General features: G+C 36.0%; 1 protein-coding gene and 1 long non-coding RNA gene across 2 annotated transcripts; both read left to right on the top strand.

Annotated features, from left to right (window-relative positions):
- Positions 1–397: 397 nt before the first annotated feature.
- LOC147502955 (uncharacterized) lies at positions 398–5667 on the top strand. The gene is made up of 11 exons (XM_086607765.1): positions 398–2101; positions 2342–2452; positions 2553–2585; positions 3103–3277; positions 3396–3577; positions 3814–3950; positions 4032–4127; positions 4655–4724; positions 4810–4884; positions 4953–4998; positions 5401–5667. Exons 1-11 carry the CDS (start codon positions 644–646, stop codon positions 5460–5462), a joined length of 2445 nt encoding a protein of 814 aa, XP_086463891.1. The 5' UTR covers positions 398–643; the 3' UTR covers positions 5463–5667.
- A 3566-nt stretch (positions 5668–9233) lies between these two features.
- LOC147502956 (uncharacterized) lies at positions 9234–10372 on the top strand. Its single transcript, XR_015220084.1, has 3 exons — positions 9234–9594; positions 9680–9868; positions 10111–10372. It is a non-coding gene; the product is annotated as an uncharacterized LOC147502956 (long non-coding RNA).
- The last annotated feature ends 13572 nt before the right edge of the window (positions 10373–23944 follow it).

The raw sequence follows: 23944 nt of genomic DNA on the forward strand, positions 1-23944 counted from the left end.
AGGCCAAAAATCAAGTTGTTATGATAATTCGCCAAGTCCAAACTCCTATTTTGCACTAGAAAACCCCGAGGCATGAATGAATCAATGAACTCACATATTTAAGATCTGAGTCATTTCATACACCAAACTACTTTAGATTCAGCAACATGTAACTAGCGTACTTTTTTTGCATTTTCCTTCATTAATAGAATAGTCACTTATCTAGCAAAACAATATACACTAACTGACAACAACGAATATGGGGTCGCCGACAAATGGCTAAGACATTAGTCTTGATGAATTTGTATGACATTGCCGCGTAGACTTTCCAAAAACACCAAACTCAACATCGACGAAGCAAACACATTAGAATGACATTGAGCTTAGAAATTGCAGGAAGGCCAACTAGCCTTCAGTTGTACAACTTCTGGAGTTAAACTCTTGACAACTAAAAACAAAAGACAATCAACTTTGGCTTCAACGAGGCATCTACTTAGTAATCAACGTTTTATAAATATAAGCAATTAAGCATCCTTCTTTTCCTGACAACCCTCCAACAATGTCATTATCAAATATCCCAACCTTAGCTCTCTCACAAGTATATTCCAAAATGAAGCAGCATTCGATTTTGTTTTAATTATCATCCAAAGATAATCATTGCGTAATGCTTGCCATGGAGAATTCATCAAGATATGGCAGGAGTACTTCTCAATCGAATTCATTCAAACAACAGCGTAGTGGTTATGAACCCTCGGATACTGAAACTGAGTGGCAAGAAAGTCCATGGCATGACCTGAAGAACAATATGCGTCCAAGGGATCGAGCTATCATTCCAGACCGCTCGAAAACTCCAACAAGAAATATAAGTTCTTTAGGTCGTAGTATGAGGAGCTCTTCCACTCGTGATTATGATATTCAGCCAGTTGCAGCCTCAAGAACTAGTCCAGTTCCAAGAAGGAATAGCAGATCTCCATATAAACCACGTCAAGACCATAATCCGGATATTTATGTTTCACCCAGATTGGATAATTTGGACACTAGACGAAATATTAGTCCATTATCAAAGTCTTTGCGCCATCAGGATTTCAATCAGGATACTAATGTTTCACCGAAATTGGATGGTTTGGACATGAGAAGAAATATTAGTCCATTTTCAAAATCTGAGCGCCTTCCACATATTTCTCCTTATAAGATTAGGAGTGAAGAACAACTAGATGATGAAGAGTCCAAAAATCTGAACAGAAAACTAAACCATAGAATTACGCATACTGATTCGGTAGAAGTTGGGGCTCAAGAAGCTTCAAGAGTTAGTGAGAGATCAAATTACAGTCGTAGATCAGCATCTGTTCCCAAACCAAGAGCAAGAGAAAAAGACCAACAGGTCAATTCAGGTGTTACAGATCGTGCTGGGGACAGGAAACATTCACCACTGTCGAGGAACCCTATCGGGAAACAAAGGGAAGCTTATCACATAAGGGCTCCTTCAGCAGTTGATATTAATGTAATGGCTGCCAAGGCAAAGCTCGCAAAAGGTACTAACGATGCTGCAGATGATGTGGACACAGATTCATCACTTGGGGACATATTTTTCTCACGTCAGTACGCACCGTTGGCCATGCAGAAAAATATTACTCCAAAGAAAAATGGTTTTGGAGGTAGCCTTCCTCCAAGGCCTAACACAATCCTCGAAAGAGATACTGTTCCACATCAAAGAAGCAGATCAAGTGTCACTCCCAATCCAAATAGCCATGTAGTATTGTCTAGTACCGATGCATTACGAAAAAACAAAAGTTCCAGCTCTGCTTTTAGTAGAACCAGTAGTAATAAAACTAGCACAGAGAGTAGCAAATTCACTGATGCTAGTGTGCGGTCCAGTGAAAGTTTAAGGAAGTTCACAGCCAGTAGACAGAAGTTGCAAAAAGATACGTGGTTTGGTTGCATGAAGAAAGGGACATGCAAGACTTCAAAAACATCTGAAGCAAGGGATATAGATGAAGCTTCATTTATCGGCAAGGCATTTGTTGTGGAAAATCTGAAACCATTCTGGACTGAGAAGCATCAACCTTTTTCTCTTGATGGATTTACTTGTCACAAACATCAGGCACAGGTTCTCAAGCAACTGGTAAGTTGAACCTAGGATAAACCACAATTAATTTATGCTGATACCATCACATTCTTCCCCTAAATTTACATAAGTATAGTACCAACATCAGCCGTTTCTAGCTTGATGCTTTTACACCACTGCAGTAATCACTCCTGCTTAGAGTCTTTATGGTTATCTGTTCTTTCAAGTGATGTAGCAACTTTTGGTATATAAAAATGTTTATGATAAATAATATCTGTTTTTCTGTACTGTGACTAGGTATCGCATAAAAGCTGCCCGCATATTTTGTTCAAAGGACCTCTGGGTTCAGGAAAGAAAGCATTAACAATGGCTTTACTGCATGAAATCTATGGTGAACAAGCTTGGAGTGTAAGTATTATGTTCAATTAAAAGCAGTAATGTTAGTAGAGATCCCCTTCAGTTAATTTAACTGCACAATCACTAACGAGGTTTTACCAATTTATCGCAGATATCTCATGAACTAAGACACTTCCAAGTTAAGGTAAACTACAGAATAGCAGAATTCTGTGTAATTATTTTCTGGCACTTGCAAGTATTTTTGGTGAAAATTTTACAAATAAAGATATCATCATGGCATTCATGGCTTAGCAAAACATTCATTGTTAATGAGATACAAATCAGTTCAATTGGCGATCAAATATTTGAGGAAACTAAAATAGTCACCTACCAATTGATACATATCTTGGTTGATCTATGGCAAAATATTTTTCTATTGATATTTTCATGGGATACAAACTTGTTTAAGTTGTCATTGGAGCTGACTAGTAATAAAAATTTGGTGAATACAGAAGAGAGCCTTATCTTAAAACATAACTTCAAGAACAAAAAACAAAAAGTTTGTTTAAGATACAGAACGGTTCATAGTGTTGTAAGAGGTACAGCATCCTAGTCAAAATCAGGAGTTTCACGTTTCATTCAATTTTGATATGAATAATCTATGAAAATTAGTATTACATCACGCACCATATTGTACCATATCTCACCTCACACTTTGACAGGAAAATAGGCCAATGCAGGGTGTAGCTCAAGTAACCTTGAGTCCTCACCATTTTGAACTTAATCTGAAGTCATCCAAGAATGCTAGATGTGCATTAATGAGTCTAGTCAAAGAAATAACTGGCAATGCAATTGCTCCTGATGTCAGCACCGCAAGTTTCAGGACAGAATACAAAGGTCAAGCCCTGTTTTACCTGTTTTTCTCATCAGTATAACAAAATAGCATGATTGCTTAATTAGATATAATGTCATCTGTGAATTTGATATGCTGTTGATTTTCTGTTGATGACTACAGTACTTGTTCTATATGAGGTTGACAAAGTCGAAGAGAATGTTCAGCACATGATAAAATGGATAATGGATTGTTATATGGATTCGTGTAAGCTCATACTATGCTGTGAAGATGATGTAGATATTCTTGATTCGGTAAAAAATCGCTGTGAAGTTGTCAAGGTCGATGCTCCTGTTACTCATGAAGTAAGCATAATCCCCACGTTGTATGTTCCAATATACTTTCCAAGTAGGCCTTCCTAGAATGTAATTATGTGCTATATATACATGATTGCTCTTGAATGCAATCAACTCTCTCTCCCGCTCTCTAAGTGTAAGTGCATTGCTAATAGGCTGACAGTAAAGTAGGAAGTACTACAGATCATATGGATTTTGTAGCCTTAACACCTCTGCTGTCTTATTCGACTTCTCACATTTATCAGATAATGGAGGTCCTCATTCAGATTGCAAGGCAGGAGAACATTGACCTGCCAATGAGCTTTGCAGCGAAGATTGCAACAAAATCCAAGCAGAACTTGAGGCAAGCAATCATGGCACTCGAAGCGTGCAAAGCACATAAGTAAGAACAGAAAAGGAGGTATTAATATGCATGAATTTCAAATTTCATTAGGTCACTTACTGGAGACGTCTACCTATACAGCTACCCCTTTGTTGATGAACAACCAATCCCATTTGCCTGGGAAGAGGTATTGGTGGAACTTGCTGCTGAGGTTCTTGCTGATCCATCACAAAATAGGTTAGCCTCTTACTACAATATTAATCTAACAAACTAGCCTGCTTAAGAATGCTGAAGCCCAAATCATCTTTTGACGTTAGTTTTTCTTTGCTCAACAACCCTGACACTTAAACAAAAAATCCTATTCCATTAAGGAAACTTTAACAGAATTTCAAAGACATTAGGATCCCTGCATAAACTGATCAAGTAAGTACGGCAGTAACCAGAGTTGTTTTTACTGTGAGCTACTTGGTGGCAACTACATTCCAATTTTTAAGGATTAGTATTTCTTTTTCAAGTTGAGAGTCAGGGTCTGGTTAGCAATCCCGTCACAGCTGTGTGCTTGAATTATGAAAACCATGTTCCAGCACCAAGAAAACTTTAAGTTGAGAAAATATATCTATCCTAAGGACTTAAATTGAGGAATTCTGTGTAGAGTAGATTAACAACACTTAAATACAGAGTATCAAATTACACATAGCAACGAATACCACTTTTGAAGAGCTTTACTATCAAACTTTGTTATCTCAATGTATATATTTTGTCAGATCCTTCCATGTTCGGGGGAAGCTTCAGAAACTGCTTATAGATTTTGTTCATCCCAAGCTGATTCTCCAGGTAAGACATAACGTATAGATTGTGAAATCAATTATCTATCAAGCTTTTTTTTTTCTCGATTAAATCATATGTATCCAACTTGCAGAAGCTTGTTGAATTGTTTCTCAAGGGAGTTGAGGCTAGTCTTAAGAGGGAACTGTATTATTGGCATTCATATTATGTAAGGCATTTTATCTTTAAATTTTTTTTGAGGACAAGGATGGAAGATCTTAACATCCTCTTTTACAGGAGAAGAGACTCCCCACGGGAACAACTGCCCTACTGAAATTAGAAGGTAAGAAGGATACTAGTTGATACCATAGCATCTTTCTTACTCTTCTTGTAATATTATGCTTTGATGCTTTCTAACCTTGCAGCACAATTTGTTGGTGGCGCTTGACCTCTAAATCATTTGTATGATTTATTTTGAATATCAAATAAAAAAAAAAAACTGGAAAAAAACTCAAAAACTGGAAACTGGAAACTCATTCAAAGGAACATATTGTAGTTGGCTAGTCAACACGCTTTTGGCATCCCTACGTTTAATGATCGTATTATGAAGTCTAACAAAAGTAATCTGCGCCGAGAACATTAAGTCACTACAGCTCCATTAGTATCGGAGTAAGGCCAACCAAAATGCTTGTCATTACTGCTAACATTATATAGAGATTTACTGGTTTTTTGTGGCTATGTGTAGAATTTGTGGCGAAGTTCATGAGTATCTACAGGAAGACTTTCAGAGATAAACCATATCCATAGGTGAGCAGGTGCTTCCAAATATAATTTCACCAGAAGGACAAGTATGCATTGCACATATGCAACATGAACCTTTGGATGCGCGCTCACTCTGATGTGAGAGACCATACATGTAATAAATTCAAATGTTGATTTGTGAGAAACATATCAAGATCTAACTTTTGAGCATTTCATAATAATAGCTAAGTAAAAAGTTTCAAAGAAGAAATGTGAAAAAGTAGTAGTGTTTAACTGTTTATATTCAACCTCGCTTTTCTTTTCTTTTTTTATTCGGTTCTGACTCCTATTGTCCCCTCTCAAGTACTCAAATTTAGGATCAGTCCTTTCTAGAGATGTCCATCTTGTCCGAAACCCGCCCAAAACCCGAACAAAATACCAGCACCGAACCCTGATCGAACCCGACAAAACCCGAATCCGAACCCAAACCAAAATTCATAGGGTAGGGTTTGGTCACACTCTTTAAACCAAGACCGACCCGAGCCCAACCCAATAATTTAGCCTTAAACCCGTTAAAAGGGCTAAAAAACCCGAAATCAAACCCCAAATCCAGTTTCAATTGCATACTACTAATCTCATATAAAAAAATGAGTTAGATAAATATTTAGATTACGATCTCATTTATGTTTACAATGATGAGTTATTTAATATATTGGATTATGAAAAAAATTATGTCGAGATTTCCAATTTTTTCAGTAATTGCACGTAATCATGTGTCTATAATTCATTATGAGTCCATCTATTTTTAAATCATATCAAATAATTATATCCGAGTATAGGTGATAATTACTTCCAAATTCATTAGAAGTTTTATTTTGTTTGAAGGATTGGTGGATAGCCAAAGACTGAATAAAATGTAGATATATATTTCAAATAAAGTTTCTTATTGTCTTCTTTCTTCATTTATACCGGGCTTTATCCTACCCGAAACCCAAACCCGAGCCCGATGGGTACTCGAAATATAGGGTTAGAGTAGGGTTTGGTCACACTTCTCAACAAAATACCCGACTTTGAACCCGACCGGCTGAAAACCAGTCTGGGTTCGGGCCGAGTCGGGTACCCATTTGGACATCCCTAGTCCTTTCCACCAGAAGCAGGTCTCGGTTGTCACTAAAACTAGGGATGTCCATCTTGCCTGAAACCCAAAATCAAAACCCGAACAAAATACCCGCACCGAACCCTGTCCTAACCCGACAAAACCCGAACCCAAACCCAAACCAAAATTCATAGGGTAGGGTTTGGTCACACTCTTTAAACCAGGACCGACCCGAGCCCGACCCAATAATTTAGCCCTAAACCCGTTAAAAGGGCTAAAAAACCCAAAATCGAACCCAGACCGAAATCGAACCCCAAATCCGGTTTCAATTGCATACTACTAATCTCATATAAAAGAATGAGTTAAATAAATATTTAGATTACAATCTCATTCATGTTTACAATGATGAGTTATTTAATATATTGGATTATGAAAAAATTTATGTCGAGATTTCCAATTTTTTCAGTAATTGCACGTAATCATATGTCTATAGTTCATTATAAGTCCATCTATTTTTAAATCATATCAAATAATTATGTCCGAGTATAGGTGATAATTACTTCCAAGTTCATTAGAAGTTTTATTTTGTTTGAAGGATTGGTGGATAGCCAAAGAATGAATAAAATGTAGATATATATTTCAAATAAAGTTTCTTATTGTCTTCTTTCTTCATTTATACCGGGCTTTATCCTACCCGAAACCCGAACCCGAGCCCGATGGGTACTCAAAATATAGGGTTAGGGTAGGGTTTGGTCACACTTCTCAACAAAATACCCGACTCCAAACCCGACCAGCTGAAAACCAGTCTGGGTCCGGATTCGGGTAACCTAATACCCGTTCAAAACCCGAAAAGTGGGGTTTGGGCCGGGTCGGGTACCCGTTTGGACATCCCTAACTAAAACGTTCATACATTTAACAAATTGAAAGTTAGCTAGGAGAACATAACCAAATGTCACATTTCATAACTATTTATGAATTTATACATGCATTTTTACATTTCACGACTACTACACTTTCAAGTTGAATAAAATATTGTAAAGGTTATGTTTCGTCTAACCTTACTGGAGTAGGTAATTTGGGGGAGATGGATTGGTTGATTGGGTTTGACCGAGTTCGTTCTGAGCGAACTGCCTAAGTATCAAGTTCTCTCTGCTGGACGGAGACTTGCATTAGGTCAGACGTAGTTCCTGTCCCATTTATATAGAAAACCTTGGCAGTCCTTCCTATTCTTTAGCGTCAGGTCAGATCCTGGTCTTCAGGTCATGATGGCTAGTTATGGCGATTGATGAGGTGCGCGACTGAAGCTGCGGCCTTGAATGCATCAGTAAAAGCGTATGTTACTAGCCGTTATGGAACGGGGTGAGCAAGCACTATGGAGGTCGCTCTAGGACGAGGTCGTCCATTCGATTCGAGCCACTTTGAAGTGAGGTCGTAGGGTGAGGTGAGTTTGTTGGTTCTCTGTGAAGCGATTTGTCATGAGTTCGTCGGGGGAGGTGTCTTCTGATAGTGTCAGTTCCTGATAGAGAAACAGTTTGGTTCGCTATGAAGCAAGTTGTTATGAGGGGGGAGTGCTCTCTTGATGAGTTGTGCTGAACACGTGTATAATCTACATTGGTTGTGTATATTAGCCCCTCACAAATATAACAATTGACAACATTTAGTTTTTTCTCAACTATCTTCTATGTCAAGTGGCATATTCAAAGAATATCTAGGTCAGCTGGAGAAGTAATTTCAATTTTGCAAAAGTCGTCCGGTCATTTTCCATTGTGGAGACCAAAAAATTCTTCATTTATAAAGTATCAAATGACTTCTAGTTTTGTGTTAGGTATATAATGACTATTCATCTGTCCCTAAAAAAAACTTTGGAACTTTGGTGTTTCTTACCTAAAATGCAGTGTACTATTTCTCTGGCTTAATTATATGTGAACTTTCAATCTTTTACAATTGATTCAATATAGAATCAATCTTCATCATCACTAACAAGAAAGAACATTCTGCTAAAAAAATTACAGACTGCCACTACCTCACTACAGATGCCTCCTAGAATAGTAACACTAACCAGGCAAGCCTCCAATCAGTTTTCCTAAATGGAATAACCTTAGATATTGTATTGGTGTAGAACATGACAGATTCAGTGCCGCAGACTAAGAAGAGGTAGAGGCACGAGCCATCCAAGGATGAGTAGACTTGTGTTGACGTTTGCAGCTCTGACATGTTGCCATTTTGACGGACTGCAAACACCTAGCTAAAGTCCGATCCTAGAGCAAAAATGACCAAATTTATCATGGGGAGCTAGATCAATTGCACACGGTATTTACTCTTATATCTCTTGTTCTGATCATTGTAATTTCTTTTACAGTTGCAAAGACTTGAACATTACTGCTCATGTACTCGCGGGTAGGGCTGGCAAGCCCCTCCGCATTTTACTTTGACCCTTGCTACGACAAAGTCGCTTATTAGTTTATGTATGGATGTACCAATTCCCCAATTGTAAGGAGCTCTTCCTAGCTTTGAAAGTGTCTTCCTTAATTTTATCTTTAAATAATGATAATAATAATAATAATAATAATAATAATAATAAATAAATAAATAAAATTTGATTCAATATGTTAAATTTGATTGGATGGGATATTAGATAGCCGACTAACTATATTTCACAATTTCATTCAAATTGACAAAATTGCAATGATTCAGCATGTGGATATTGTATGTCTTTTGTGTTATGTGGATATTGTGTAAAATTGTGGCTATGTCTGGATTCAAAGCGTTTGATTTGTTGTGGATTCTTTACCAAATATAAATTTTATTATGGATTTCGAGCCAATTTTAATTGCATATTAATTAAGGGATTCACCATAATCATGTGTTTGTTGGATCGTTTTATGAAGTTTTCCACAAAAGTGCTATTTTGTGTAGAGTAAACTGACAACACTTAAATACAGAGTATCGAATTACACATATATAGCAACGAATACCACTTTTGAAGAGCTTTACTACCAAACTTTGTTCTCTCAATGTGTATATTTTGTCAGATCATTCCATATTTCGGGGAAGCTTCCGAAACTGCTTATAGATTTTGTTCATCCCAAGCTAATTCTCTAGGTAAGACATACCATATAGATTGTGAAATCAATTATCTATCAAGCTTTTTTTTTTCTTGATTAAATCATATGTATCCAACTTGCAGAAGCTTGTTGAACTGTTTCTCAAGGGAGTTGCAGCACGTCTTCAGAGGGAACTGTATTATTGGCATTCATATTATGTAAGGCATTTTATCTTTTAAATTTTTTTGAGGACAAGGATGGAAGAGCTTAACATCCTCTTTTACAAGAGAAGAGACTCTCCAAAGGAACAACCGCCCTACTGATATTAGTAGGTAAGAAGGATACTTGTTGATACCATATCATTTTTCTTATTCTTCTTGTAATATTATGCTTTGATGCTTTCTAACCTAGCAGCACAATTTGTTGGCGGCGCTTGACCTCTAAATCATTTGAATGATTTATTTTGAATATCAAATAAAATAAAATAAATAAATAAATAAATTTTTAAAAAAATACAGTTGGTCTGAGGGAAAATATGCATGTGTTTATGTAACTGGAGTCTCTCCGTTAGTAGGGTTAAGGAATGGTGACTTTGAGGTGGGAGAAGCAGCTAAGAGAGCAACGACAGGGAAGATGGAGAAGCATGAGGAAGCTTGCAGGGCTAACCAGCATTGTTTCATTCTGTTCAGTTTCGACACTTTCGGTTTCTTGGAACAACAGTCTGTTGAGCTCCTCAAGAGACTTCAGAAAGTTATGGATAGTAACGTCATGACAGCTGGTTCTAACGAGTTTGTTTTTAGAAGAATAGGATTTGCTATTCAGAAAGGACTTGCGGCGCAGCTTGTTGCACATTTGTCCTAATTATTTGTAAAATTTGTTATCATTATCAATAAAATTTCCACTTAAAAAAAAAAAAAAAAAAAAAAAAAAAAAAAAAAAAACTAGAAACTCATTCAAAGGAACATATTGTAGTTGGCTAGTCGACATGCTTTTGGCATCCCGACATTTAATGACTCGTATTATGAAGTCTAACAAAAGTTATCTGCACCGAGAACATCAAGTCACTACATCTCCATTAGTATCGAGTAAGGCACATCAAAATGCTAACATTATATATAAGTTTACTGGTTTTTTGTGGCTATATATATGTGTAGATTTTTGTGTGAAGTTTATGAGTATCTACAGGAAGAATTTAAGAGATAAACCATATCCATAGGTGAGCAGGTGCTTCTGTTCAGAGTATTTTTGAATTGAAGATTTTTATTGAAGGATTTGTGTCTCACCACCCATAGTGTTGATACAATCTTTCCCCATTGAAGATCACAACAAAAAGTCAAATGTAGGAATTTTCAATCAATTCCAACGCACCAACCATAGTACAACCTCTACATCTTCAGGTTTGATTTTCTACAATCCACGTTTTTCATCTTCTGCCCCTATCACCCTACCACCAACGATCCTTACCCACCATTATTTTCATTAAACCACCACCACCACCTAAAAAAAACTATGAAAATTTCTTAGTTAAATCCACAACAATTTCATGCTCGAATTTGTGTTATCGAAACAAAAATATGTGAGCTACAAGACGATCTTCGAGATACTGATTTTGAGTATTATAAATCTCCTTACCATGATTACTATGATCGTTTATGGTAACTGTGTGTACCCTACATCATATTTCCGGTCCAAAGTGTACTCGGATCATGGACCGAGTGTAGGACTAGTGGCGGACTAGTCTGGTAGCTGTCAAAAAACGCTTTGGATCATCCGGTTCTCTAATCCATCAAAGTTCACAACAAGTCCAGGGCCCATCCGGGTTGCCCAAGTTCATGGACCCAATCTGTCCGGATCACTCTGATCCAGTAACCCAATCCACAGAGGCGAGAAACCCTAGTGTAATCCGATAAGATCTTGCACAAAGATAGAATGATATCTTGATGAATGATCCTATTCTTGAATAGAATCATGCTAGGATTCGTCAAGGAAGGCAATCTCCGAGAATTTTCTTGGCCGCCAAGGCAGGAGATTGTTATATATATAGTTATTTGGAGATTTGAGACTTGATCCCGGCTTCCTCACTGGGTAAGGCAGGAGATTGTTATATATACTGAACCTTCTGCAGTCTCCAGAACTACGTTATTTGGAGACTTGATCCCGGCTTCCTCACTGGGTACATAGGCAACCAGAACGTTGGTGCAATCTCTCTTCCACAAAAGAAAAACCTAATCCCCATCTCCTTCGAGCTTTCGGAGGCGCCACCACTTCGGGAGTGCCAGGCTAACTTTTTACCCAGATAGTTTCAACTAGACTATTCTGATTGTTCTTACAAGTTGTCTCAATTACAAACTGCTCATAGAAAGTATTCTCAAGCACTTCAAGATTATGAATTTTGTCGTCAAGAGAATATTAGACAACAACAACTTTACGCACAAAGAGTTGTTGAAGAACAGATGTATGCTCAACAACTTGCTGAAGAGAATTATCGTCGTTTGCAACGAAAAAAAAAAGGAATCATCGTAGATTGCAACAAGAAAAAGAAAAGAGACAACAACAGGAAAAAAGACAATAGCTTTCTGACATGAGTAAAAGAGTGATTTTTGAAAATTGAGCTTTTGTTACTAAGAAGTCATCTCCATCTCCACCACTATGTGAAAAGGTAATTTCTACATCCACTCTTGAAGATTGTATTGTGCTTTCTACTACCCAGAAAGATGAAACTCAAGTACTTACAATTGTTCCAATATCCCATCAAATTGTGGAGAAAGAACAAGTAGTAGATATTTGTTTTGAGGAGGAGAAAAATATTCAAGAAAAGGTTAATGTTGCTAAAGTTTTAGGAGATGATGTTGATTTGCATGAGATAATGTCACTTGTTGCTAAAAAGTTGTCAATGTTTCTAATCTTGAGCAAGAACTCAATGACGAGTTAATTGTTAAAGAGGAGGAGAATATGGTATATTACAGTTTTCCAAAGAAATTTTGTTTGTGAAGACCATAACCCCTAGTTGTTTCCAAAAAAAAAATGTATGGATGAAACAACTATATGGAGCTCTTCCTAGCTTTGAAAGTGTCCTCCTTACTTTTATCTTTAAATAATAATAATAAATAAATAAATAAATAAAAATTGATTCAATATGTTAAATTTGATTGGATGGGATATTAGATAGCCGACTAACTATATTTCATAATTTCGTTCAAATTGACAAAATTTCAATGATTAAGTATGTGGATATTGTATGTCTATTATGTTATGTGGATATTGTGTAAACTTGTGGCTATGTCTGGATTCAAAACGTTTCATTTGTTGTCGATTCTTTACCAAACATAAAATTTATTATATATTCCGAACCAATTTTAATTGCATATTAATTCAGTAATTCACCAGAATCATGTGTTTGTTGGATCATTTTATGAAGTTTTCCACAAAAGTTGTATTCTGTGTAGAGTAGACTAACAACACTTAAATATAGAGTATCAAATTACACATATATAGCAAAGAATACCACTTTTGAAGAGCTTTGCTATCAAACTTTGTTCTCTCAATGTGTATATTTTGTTAGATCAGTCCATGTTCGGGGGAAGCTTCAGAAATTGCTTATAGATTTTTGTTCATCCCAAGCTGATTCTCCAGGTAAGACATAACATATAGATTGTGAAATCAATTATCTATCAAGCTTTTTTTTTTCTTGACTGCTACATCATATGTATCCAAGTTGCAGAAGCTTGTTGAACTGTTTCTCAAAGGGAGCTGAGGCTAGTCTTAAATGGGAACTGTATTATTTGCATTCATATTATGTAAGACATTTTATCTTTTAAATTTTTTTGAAGACACGGATGGAAGAGCTTAACATCCTCTTTTATAGGAGAAGCTAGAGACTCCCCACGAGAACAACTACCCTGCTGAAATTATTAGAAGGTAAGAAGGATACTTGTTGATACCATGCATAGCATCTTTCTTACTCTTCTTTTAATATTATGCTTTGATGCTTTCAAAACTTTCTGCACAATTTGTTGGTGGCACTTGTCCTCTAAATCTTTTGTATGATTTATTTTGAATATCAAATAAAATAAAAAATAAAATAAAATTTGGAAACTCATTCAAAGGAATATATTGTAGTTGGCTAGTCGACATTCAAAGGAATACATTTGTCCATATTCTTAAATATGTGAAAATCTAGAAAAAGTCAATGGTCAACGGTCAATGGTCAACGGTCAAAGTCAACACGTCATAATCAAAGTCAAACTGTCGTTTCCATGTTCAACAGGTTCAGGGTCATAGCCATGGTTCATGGCTAAGGGCAAAGGTGCATGGCTCATAGGCTCATGACTAAGGAAATGGTTCGGACCCAACTAGCCAAGCCCAAACCCAAACCTTAAAACCCAAAAGTCTAAATGTGGAAAGACCCCATTTGGATCTCTATTAAGTCATATGGACTGGCCCCAAACAATATTAGAAATTGGCCCCAAACACTTAAACTAACTTGCCCAACAACTTAAACTAATGTGGACCCGCCCAAACAAAACAATCTAATGTTGGCCCAAACAACTAAAACAAAATCGGGCCCAAACAACTAAAAACTAATCCAAAAACTGAAACCGGCCCAAGGCCCAGCCGGTCATCTTCCTCAGCTCCAGCAGCCACCAAATCGGCCACCACCAGTTCCGATCGTCACCACTCCCAACATACTCGAAAATGAAGAGGGTAAAAACCCCTACCACTTTAATAAACGTGAAATCCTCAATTCTTGAATTCAACATCTTCAACCAAAACTAGATCTAAGACAAATTCCCGCCGCCATTAAAGCTTCTTCAAGCTTCAATCTTACCCCTTACCAGCACCCATTCAACCATTAATAACCAAACATCAACCCCTTACTACCACCAATCTTCAATCAACACCAAAAACAACACTAACAGTATAATACATATTACTGGCGATTTTTCTTAGTGTCGCCATTAATGAACATAAAGCTTCAACAGCTCTTCCCCACTCTCCAGCACCCATACAAACATCCCTAACCAACCTCAAACCAACAAATTTAACCTCACCAAAAAAAGTTCAAACAAATCAAACGCCATTAACGTTGGTTCTTGGGCGACGCCATTAACGCCTGTCAAAGCTTCAAGCTTCCAATAGTACCCAAATCTCAATCCCGACGTCCCCCGACATCAACCAAATTGAAATAAAATCAACCCACACAACAACAGTATAGCAGTTTCAAACCACATACAGGACAAACGTTGGTTTGGCTCACGCCGCCATTGACGCTCTTTCGAGCTTCAACTGTTCAAATCAATATATCAATACCCCCACAAGATCCGCGATGCGCATACCGCATTTAGGGAGGATGTTTGGGGCTCGCGCCTCCAGCAACACTATCTCCCCACTTCAATCAACTACATAATACTCACAATAACAGTTTATATGGACGGTACCGCAAAATATTTGAATGAACCGGAAGAATTAACAAAACTTATATATTTTGGACAGTAAATTCGTAAATTCTAAACAGACGAAAATCTTAGTTTATGAAATCGGTAAATTCTAAACAGATGAAAATTATAGTTTTAGTAGTGGTGAGAGTTAACTCTACTCACCTTTATTAACAGCTCGACGACGAATCCCTCCTAATCCTAATCCCTCGGCTCCAACGCTCTCTAGCCAACGAGCTTTTATCTCTGCCTCCATTTTTATTATTTTTTTATTTTAAAAACCCTATTCTCTAGAAAAATATGAATATATACTTGGGTTTGAAACCTAATCCCAATACAGACTTGGGCCCAGAAATCAGGCCCACATATCCCAAATCCAATCCAACCAATTTTAAATAAATAATTAAATTAATTAATTAATAAATAAATATGTATTTTAAATACGGGCGTTACATTCTCTCTCTGCCCATTTAAAGCTCAAAAAGGCCAGAATAAAGCCCGTGTACTCAACACCGACCATTTCTGGGTCAAATTAAGACAACAATGTAGAAAAGCCGTGGAACTTCTGACGATCATATCTTCTAATTCTGGACTCTGAATTCAACATATGAACTGTCAAAACGATTAATGTGGCGAGCTCTATGCAAAGACGTGAAGTTGTAAAAATCATCAGGGCCCACATGGACCCACCATTGGTCAAAGCACATAGGCCCATCACTTAGTGATTTCTCCATTATTTGAGCACTAATTAAGGTAGACAAAGTAGAGCACTACTAAAGTGGAGCAATACCAAAATGGAGCACTTGTGATTTGCACTAATTCCATTTTTTGATTCATAAGTTAATTTTTTCTTACGTAAAATATCATATTTTATTTTTATGTTTTTAGTTTGGAAAAACCTTATAGTTGTTAATGGAGTCCTCTCCATAGAGAATAAAACTTATTCTTCATTTTATTCTCTCTTTCTTCTCTTTTAGTTCTTTAGTTATTGATTCCTAGGATCATGAGCTAATAATGCTCATGTGAGGAACAAGTTCGATTTCTAGAGTCCCGAGTCATTTGCTTAGGTAGAACAAACTTTATTTTACATCCTATCACAAAATGACAATGAATGACCAATTTTGGAGTCTGGAACTCAAGATAGAGTAGCGTGCACGACCAAGGTAACACTGGAGCTAGTTGTGTGCGCTACTTCCTAGTAGAAACAGTCCTTGAACTTTGGACGACTGGTATAGAGTAAGGCTAGGAATTGAATGGATATTTCAAAAATCAATTCCTTATGCTAACAAGGTGTTCTTAGAAATGAGTTCATCGTGTTAGACATCGAAACTCGAATCCGTCTTTGGGTTTGTCTATAAACCCAAGAAGGATTAGAGATGCAGTGATGAAGTCCTTAGAGATAGTAATTGATTTTCACATGAGTGGATTTAATCCTACACACATTTTCTCTCTTCTATCTTCTCTCGTAATTTTAGAATTAAATTGTTATTTGTGCATGAATTTAAAGTAAGATTAAGAATAGTGTAGTGCAAAACTTCTAATCAAAAATCCTTCTCACCATGGAATTCCTTTGAATTGTTCTAGCACCTTTGTTAAATGTGCTCTAGTGTTTAGGCATGGGACAAAACCTTTACTCGAATTGTGCATCAACATGAATTTGTGAGTAAGGTACTTGACTTAAGTGTGAGTTAGAGTAACATCAAAATAACACTTATCACCAAGTAAAAAGTGTTGAAGAAGAAGAAATGTGAAAAAAGTAGTAATGTTTATATTCAACCTCGTTTTTATTTTCTTTTTCTTTTTTTTTTTTTTTGATTCTGACTCATACTGTCCCCTCTCAAGTGCTTGAATTTAGGATCAGTCCATTCCACCAGAAGCAGGTATTGGTCGTCACTGAAACGTTCATACATTTAACAAATTGAAAGTTAGTTGAGATAACATAACCAACTATTACATTTCAGAACTATTTATGAATTTATACATGCATTTCTACATTTCATGACTACTACACTTTCAAACATAACAATTGCATACCAGAAATATGTGAGGCCCCTCGGCCAATAGTCAGTAAGTTTAAAGAACAGTTTCCAAACAGAAACTTGGACCAAAACATTTTATTTTCTTAATTAATTAAAGTTTGTACTAATTATATTTTAGCTGCTTGATGAAATACCTCATATGAAATTGACAACATTTAGTTTTTTCTCAACCTGTAAGTGGCATATTCAAAGAATATCTAGGTTAGCTAGAGAAGTAATTTCAATTTTACTAAAGTCGTCCAGTCATTTTCCACTCTTAAGACCAAAACGTTCTTCATTTATATAGTCAAATGACTTCTAGTTTTGTGTTAGATATATAATAACTGTCCGTCTGTCCCTAAAAATACTTCGGAATGACTTTGGTGTTTCTTACAAAAAATGTCGCAGTGTACTATTTTTCTGGCCTAATTATATGTGAACTTTCAATTTTTTACAATTGATTCATTATAGCATCAATCTTCATCACTAACAAGAAAGAACCTTATGTTAAAAACATTACATAGGCAGTTGGCCTGAGATAGATAATGATTGCCACTACGGCACTACCTCACTACAGATGCCTCCTAGAATAGTAACACTAACCAGGCAGGCCTCCGATCGGTTTATCTATATGGAATAACTTTGGATATTGTAATGGTGCAAGGCATACCAGATTCAATATTGCGGACCAAGGAAAGGTACAGGCACGATCCATCCAAGGAGGAGTAGACTTGTGTCGACGTTTGCAGCTCTGACGTGTTGCCATTTTGAGGGACTGCAAACACTTAGCTAAAATCCTAAAGCAAAAAAGAACAAATTTATCCTGAGGAGCTAGATCAGTTGCACAAGATATTTACTCTTGTATCTCTTGTTTTGATCATTGTAATTTCTTTTACAGTTGTAGAGACTCGAACATTATTGCTCATGTACTTTGACTTGGTAGGGCGGCAAGCCCCCGTATGCATTTTACTTTTTCCTACCCACTCTTGTTTTGATCATTGTAATTTCTTTTACAAGTTAAGCTTATTGGTTTATGTATGCATGGATGTAACAACTGTAAGGAGCTCTTCCTAGCTTTAAAAGTGTCTTCCTTAATTTTATCTTTAAATAATAATAATAATAATAATAATAATAATAAATAAATAAATAATGATTCAATATGTTAAATTTGATTGGATGGGATATTAGATAGCTGGCTAACTATATTTCATAATTTCGTTAAAATTGACAAAATTTCAATGATTAATTAAGTATGTGGATATTGTATATCTTTTGTGTTATGTGGATATTGTGTAAACTTGTGGCTATGTCTGGATTCAAAGTGCTTGATTTGTTCCGGATTCTTTACCAAAAATAAGATTTATTATGGATTCCGAACCAATTTTAATTGCATATTAATTAAGTAATTCACTAGAATCATGTGTTTGTTGGATCATTTTATGAAGTTTTCCACAAAAGTGGTATTCTGTGTAGAGTAGACTAACAACACTTAAATACAGAGTATCGAATTACACATATATAGCAATATATAGCAACGAATACCACTTTTGAAGAGTTTTAGGGCATCTCCAATGGGGGGTGTAAAATTATACCTCCACCTAGGCTCCACGTAGGTGCCATTAGGATTTTACACCTCTAATTGTATAGTATTGTATAGCTCATAAATATCCACACTCTATACTCTCCAATGGAAGAGTGTAAAAAAAATAGATTTTAAACTTGGGCGTCCACTCCAAGTGACGTCCTCTTTAATTTAAACTGGGGCGTCACTTGGAGTGGCGTCCGGGAAAAAAATAAAGCTTCAAACGTGTGTTGAAGTGGCGTCCGAAGTTTTAAGTTAAACAGGCGATATTTTTTAAGACGTCCCGGCTTTTATTAACTAATAGCGAGAGGGGGAATTCCCCACCCTCTCTATTAGCTAATACACTATTACCTACGGTTTAGCACCTCCATTGGAGAGAGTTTTTTTTATATTTGGGGTGTAAAATTTCTACTCTATACGGTTTACACCCCCCATTAGAGATGCCTTACTATCAAACTTTGTTCTCTCAATGTGTATATTTTGTCAGATCATTCCATGTTCGGGGGAAGCTTCAGAAAGTTCTTATAGATTTTGTTCATCCCAAGCTGATTCTCCAGGTAAGACATGACGTATAGATTGTGAAATCAATTATCTTTCAAGCTTTTTTTTTTTCTTGACTAAATCATGTATCCAACTTGCGGAAGCTTGTTGAACTGTTTTTCAAGGGAGTTGCGGCTAGTCTTAAGAGGGAATTGTATTATTGGCATTCATATTATGTAAGGCATTTTATTTTTAAATTTTTATTTGAGGACAAGGATGGAAGAGCTTAACATCCCCTTTTACAAGAGAAGAGACTCCCCACGGGAACAACCGCGCTGCTGAAATTAGAAGGTAAGAAGGATACTTGTTGATACCATAACATCTTTCTTACTCTTCTTGTAATATTATGCTTTGATGCTTTCTAACCTTGCAGCACAATTTGTTGGCAATCATTTGTATGATTTATTTTGAATATCAAATAAAATAAAAACCGGAACCTCATTCAAAGGAACATATTGTAGTTGGCTAGTCGACCTTTTGGCATCCCAACATTTAATGGCTCGTATTATGAAGTCTAACAAAAGTAATATGTGCCGAAATCATTAAGTCACTACAGCTCCATTAGTATTGGAGTAAGGCACATCAAAATGCTTGTCATTACTGCTAACATTATATAGAGATTTACTGGTATTTGTCGCTATATGTTGAATTTGTGGCGAAGTTCATGAGTATCTTCATGAAGACTTTCAGATATAAACCATATCCATAGGTGAGCTGGTGCTTTCAAATATAATTTCACCAGTATGACAAGTATGCATTGCACGTATGCAACTTGAACCTTTGGATGCACGCACACTCTGATGTGAGCACCTGTTACCTTCATCTCCTTCAACCACCCTTCTTCTCCAACCAGCTGATTTCTCTCCCTCTCCCTCCCAACCACCATTTAAATCGCTTAGAACCTAGAAATTTCTATAGTGTTTCATAGCATAAGCCATGAAAGTAGTGAAATTACTATTCAGAATGAAGCCATGGAAGTTGACTTAAAGAAAATTGAACCACGTGATTTGAAGAAAGCAAGTAATGAAATTATCATTGCAAAATTATCACTGGTTGTAAATGGCCGAAATAATCGAAAAATGGAAATGGGCAAACATCTATCGTCTATAGTGTTTCACCTGGTTGTACCCAATGGACAAGGCTTCACAATAATATCACAGATTTTCTTCAAAGAATGGATAATATGAAGTTCACTTCGAGGGATTGTGAACTAGAAGATGAAAGGAAGTTGAAGTCTTGAAATTTTAACTGATTGAAGCTAAATTGTTAGAAATGGCACAATCATGCCAATCGAAATTGTTTCATACGACTTGTGTATGCCGCTACAAGCTCTCCAAAATGACTTGTGTAGGTTGATTCAAGACATCCAATTGACACTACAGTACCGCCCCAAGACATTCCCAGTCGACTTCGTTGGGTCGATTCAAGACTTTTCCAGTCGACTTGGTTTGGTCGATTCCAGACTTTTTCAGTCGTTACGACACTTGGAAGCAGTGAAGCAAGAAGAATTCCGGATGACATTGCCAGCAATGCCACTGTTAGCATATAACAATTCTTTCTTGTGTCGAATGCCATTAAGAGATTTCCTGACTGTAAATTGGTCGGGGAAGAAGCAATTCCTTTAGGAATTTGGACAATAATGGACCTTTGGATACAAAAAATTTTATAATGTGGATACAAATTTTTGGATTAACATGTGGGAGGTTCTTCTTTGTTAGTAAGTTCCATTTGTGCCAGACGATATAGCTGGCACGCATTGATCACCTAAACCCAAACGACTTGGTGATGTCGCCCCAAGCCAATAATTCCAACAAACTTTTCAAGGATCGGGGGAAGTCAAAAAGGGCGCGCAAGTTCATGCCGTTTGGTTTGGTATACAACGACTTAGAGCATCTTTAGGAGTGATATCAACATAGCACCAAACACTAAATTTCTAACAATTTTTTTTTTGGTGTTTTTCAATTCCGCGGAGATCTACATGTTGATTGAAATACCTAAAAAAACACCAAACCAAATACCAAATCGGCCAATATTTGGTTCCGGTTTGATGTTGTATCAAATCACTCACAGTTTTCCCAAAACACCAAACTTTTCTTCTCATTTGGGGGCTGAAACCGCAAGAAAAATTGGGAAAAAAAAAAATAAAAAGTTTATGTGCGATACATGGCGTGGTTTTCGAAAACCGCTGCAAAACCTTGGGGTCGGTTGGATGTTTTAAATCACTTTTTTGTGGTGCGGTTTTTCTAATTTTTGCAAAACCGCGTGGAAACTAAATATATAGGGAAAGCGGTTTTGCCAAAACCGCATAGTTGTTTCTTTTGAAATTTTGATGTTACTCTTTGAAAACACAAAACAAAATGTTTGGTATTTTTGGTTTGGTGTTTGGTTTGGTTCAAAATTTTGATGTTTTTGGTAGCTCTCTTAAAGATACTCTTATAGGGGTTGTTTGAAGCATTTCGAGCGACATTACTAAATTGAATGTGCTCCCTTGTATAAACACCCCACCCCCACTTTAATAGTCTTTTGACACTCTTTTTCTCCAACCCTTTATGGACAACCAATTTTCATAAATCAATTGTTTTAAAAGAATTTTAATTTTTTGCCGTATGCTCCAACAATTTTCTCCAGAGCTTTTCAAGTGATGCAAATGGTGGTGTCGCTTTAGTTTTTTGCGAATAACTTGATGATGTTGAATGGAAACTAAATTTATGACTGGACTGGGCCGTCCCAAGGCCAAAATTCCATAAAAATATTTTGAAGCGACACTCATTTTTGCATATTTAAAATATTTTAATTAAAATACTCATTTTTCAAACACACGTACAATTTGATTAAAATTACATCTATTGAAAAACACATACAACCTTTTTTTCTTTTCTTTTTTAAAAAAAACACACACACACATACATGCAATTACGTCAATTGAAAAACACAAACAAAAACTTCATTTTATTTCATGGAATAATCATTGCTCCTCAATTTCTTTAATTCAAAATGTTCTTCATTATTAATTGGTAGACGAATTTTTATTTTTGAGGGTTGGGAGAAGGATTGAGTAAATGAGTAGAGAGATAGAGGGAAAGAGAATTTGGTTTTAGGGAGTGTATGATGATGATGGGGAAGAAAGTGAGGTAGTGTATTTGGTGACCCTTTAATATTGTGAAGGGCAATAGCAGGTGGCAACATGTTACTATTGATGTAGTTGGTGGACTGGCAAACTTGTAATATATATAGATAGAAAGATAGAGCCACTCCCATTAGAACCACTCCCGAGCCACTCCCAAAACATACAAGGCTATATTTCATCCTACCAGTTGAATTAAGGAATGATATTTTGTAGATATGATCTTTGAAAACATCTAACATTGGCCAAATTCATTATAACATGCCCACCAAATTTGGGAAGATAATCATTATGTTGAGTGCTCATTCAAATATGTCTAACCTAATCAAATGTTATTATTAAATCGGAAAATTCTAGATCGTTAGATAAATGTTCAAAATTGAACACTAGTTTTCGCAAGGTTAGACATATCCAAATAGGATGAAATTTTGTAGGCATGCTATCCATTGTGAGAAGATCATATCCATAACTGATCGGGTCTTAATTCAATTTGTAAGTCGATGGAGTGGCTCGGGAGTGGCTCTAATAGGAGTGGCTCTATATATATATATATAGTCCTTCTCTTAAAAGTAACTACTTAAGTTAACTTTAAAATAAGTACATAAGTAAAAATTTTTGTTAAAGTTTAAAGGGTTTTGGGCGATTTTTTTTGGGGGACTGAAAATTGGAATAAAACCTTTTTTGGATTTGGGCCAAATGATATATACTCAATATTAAGATCATCTCTACAAAGTTTCAGCTCATTTGAAAACATCTAACATTGGCAAAAAACAATTACAAAAATTCAACATTTATGGACCGTTAGATTTCTTTTTAAAGACGATAACAATTTTTATCTATGTTAGAGATTTCCAAATAAGCTGAAATTTTGGGAAGATAATCATTATGTTGAGTTAGTGCTTCATAACCACAAAAAATTAGGTTTTTAATTAAAGAATTTTGTAACAATTTTTTGTAAATTTTTGGAAGATTTATACTATTTAAGTTTAGGTTTTAATTATCCAAGATTTTAAAATAGTTTAGGGTGGTTTTTGAAGTTGAGATTTCACACCTCTGATATCGAAAAGAGTTTCGGGACAAATAATGTTTTTCCTTATATTGGGTTGAAATTGTGTTGACATACGCATTCTATTTTAAGTTAACTTAAGTAGCTACTTTTTAGATAATTATCAGATATATATATATATCGGGCCGGATAGGTTGATGACCAAGACAAAAAATCTAACAAAGAACCTTTACAAAATTAAACTCACCGTTGGATCACCCAATCTAAATTAGAAATCAAAGGCCCAAATATTGCCTTAACTAAATAGAGTTGGGGTATTTTGGTAAATTACTTTCTTTCTCTCCCAATTTTCATTTCTATTTTGCGATCAAAACTCTTACCTTCTCGCTCTCTCTCTCTCCAAAAACCGAAAATTTCCATTTTAACTATCAAAAATCAAAATTAAACCAAACCCAAAACAAACGTCTCTCCTCCAACAAACTACTCTATTTCACATACCCAAATTTGAAATCAAAAGATCCCAAAACCCCCTATTTTCAATTTTCAGCGCCCAAATTTGAAGAACTCATCTTAAAATTCGATTTGAAGAACCCAAAATTTTGAAATATTTTGAAATTCTCGATTCTCACAAGGTATGTACTTTTTAAAATTTTGAAATATTTGTTCAATTTTTTTTTTTTTTTAATTCTCAAGTTCGTTTGTT

Source organism: Coptis chinensis, chromosome 4, assembly GCF_015680905.1.
Source record: "Coptis chinensis isolate HL-2020 chromosome 4, ASM1568090v1, whole genome shotgun sequence".
NCBI classification, from domain to species: domain Eukaryota; kingdom Viridiplantae; phylum Streptophyta; class Magnoliopsida; order Ranunculales; family Ranunculaceae; genus Coptis; species Coptis chinensis.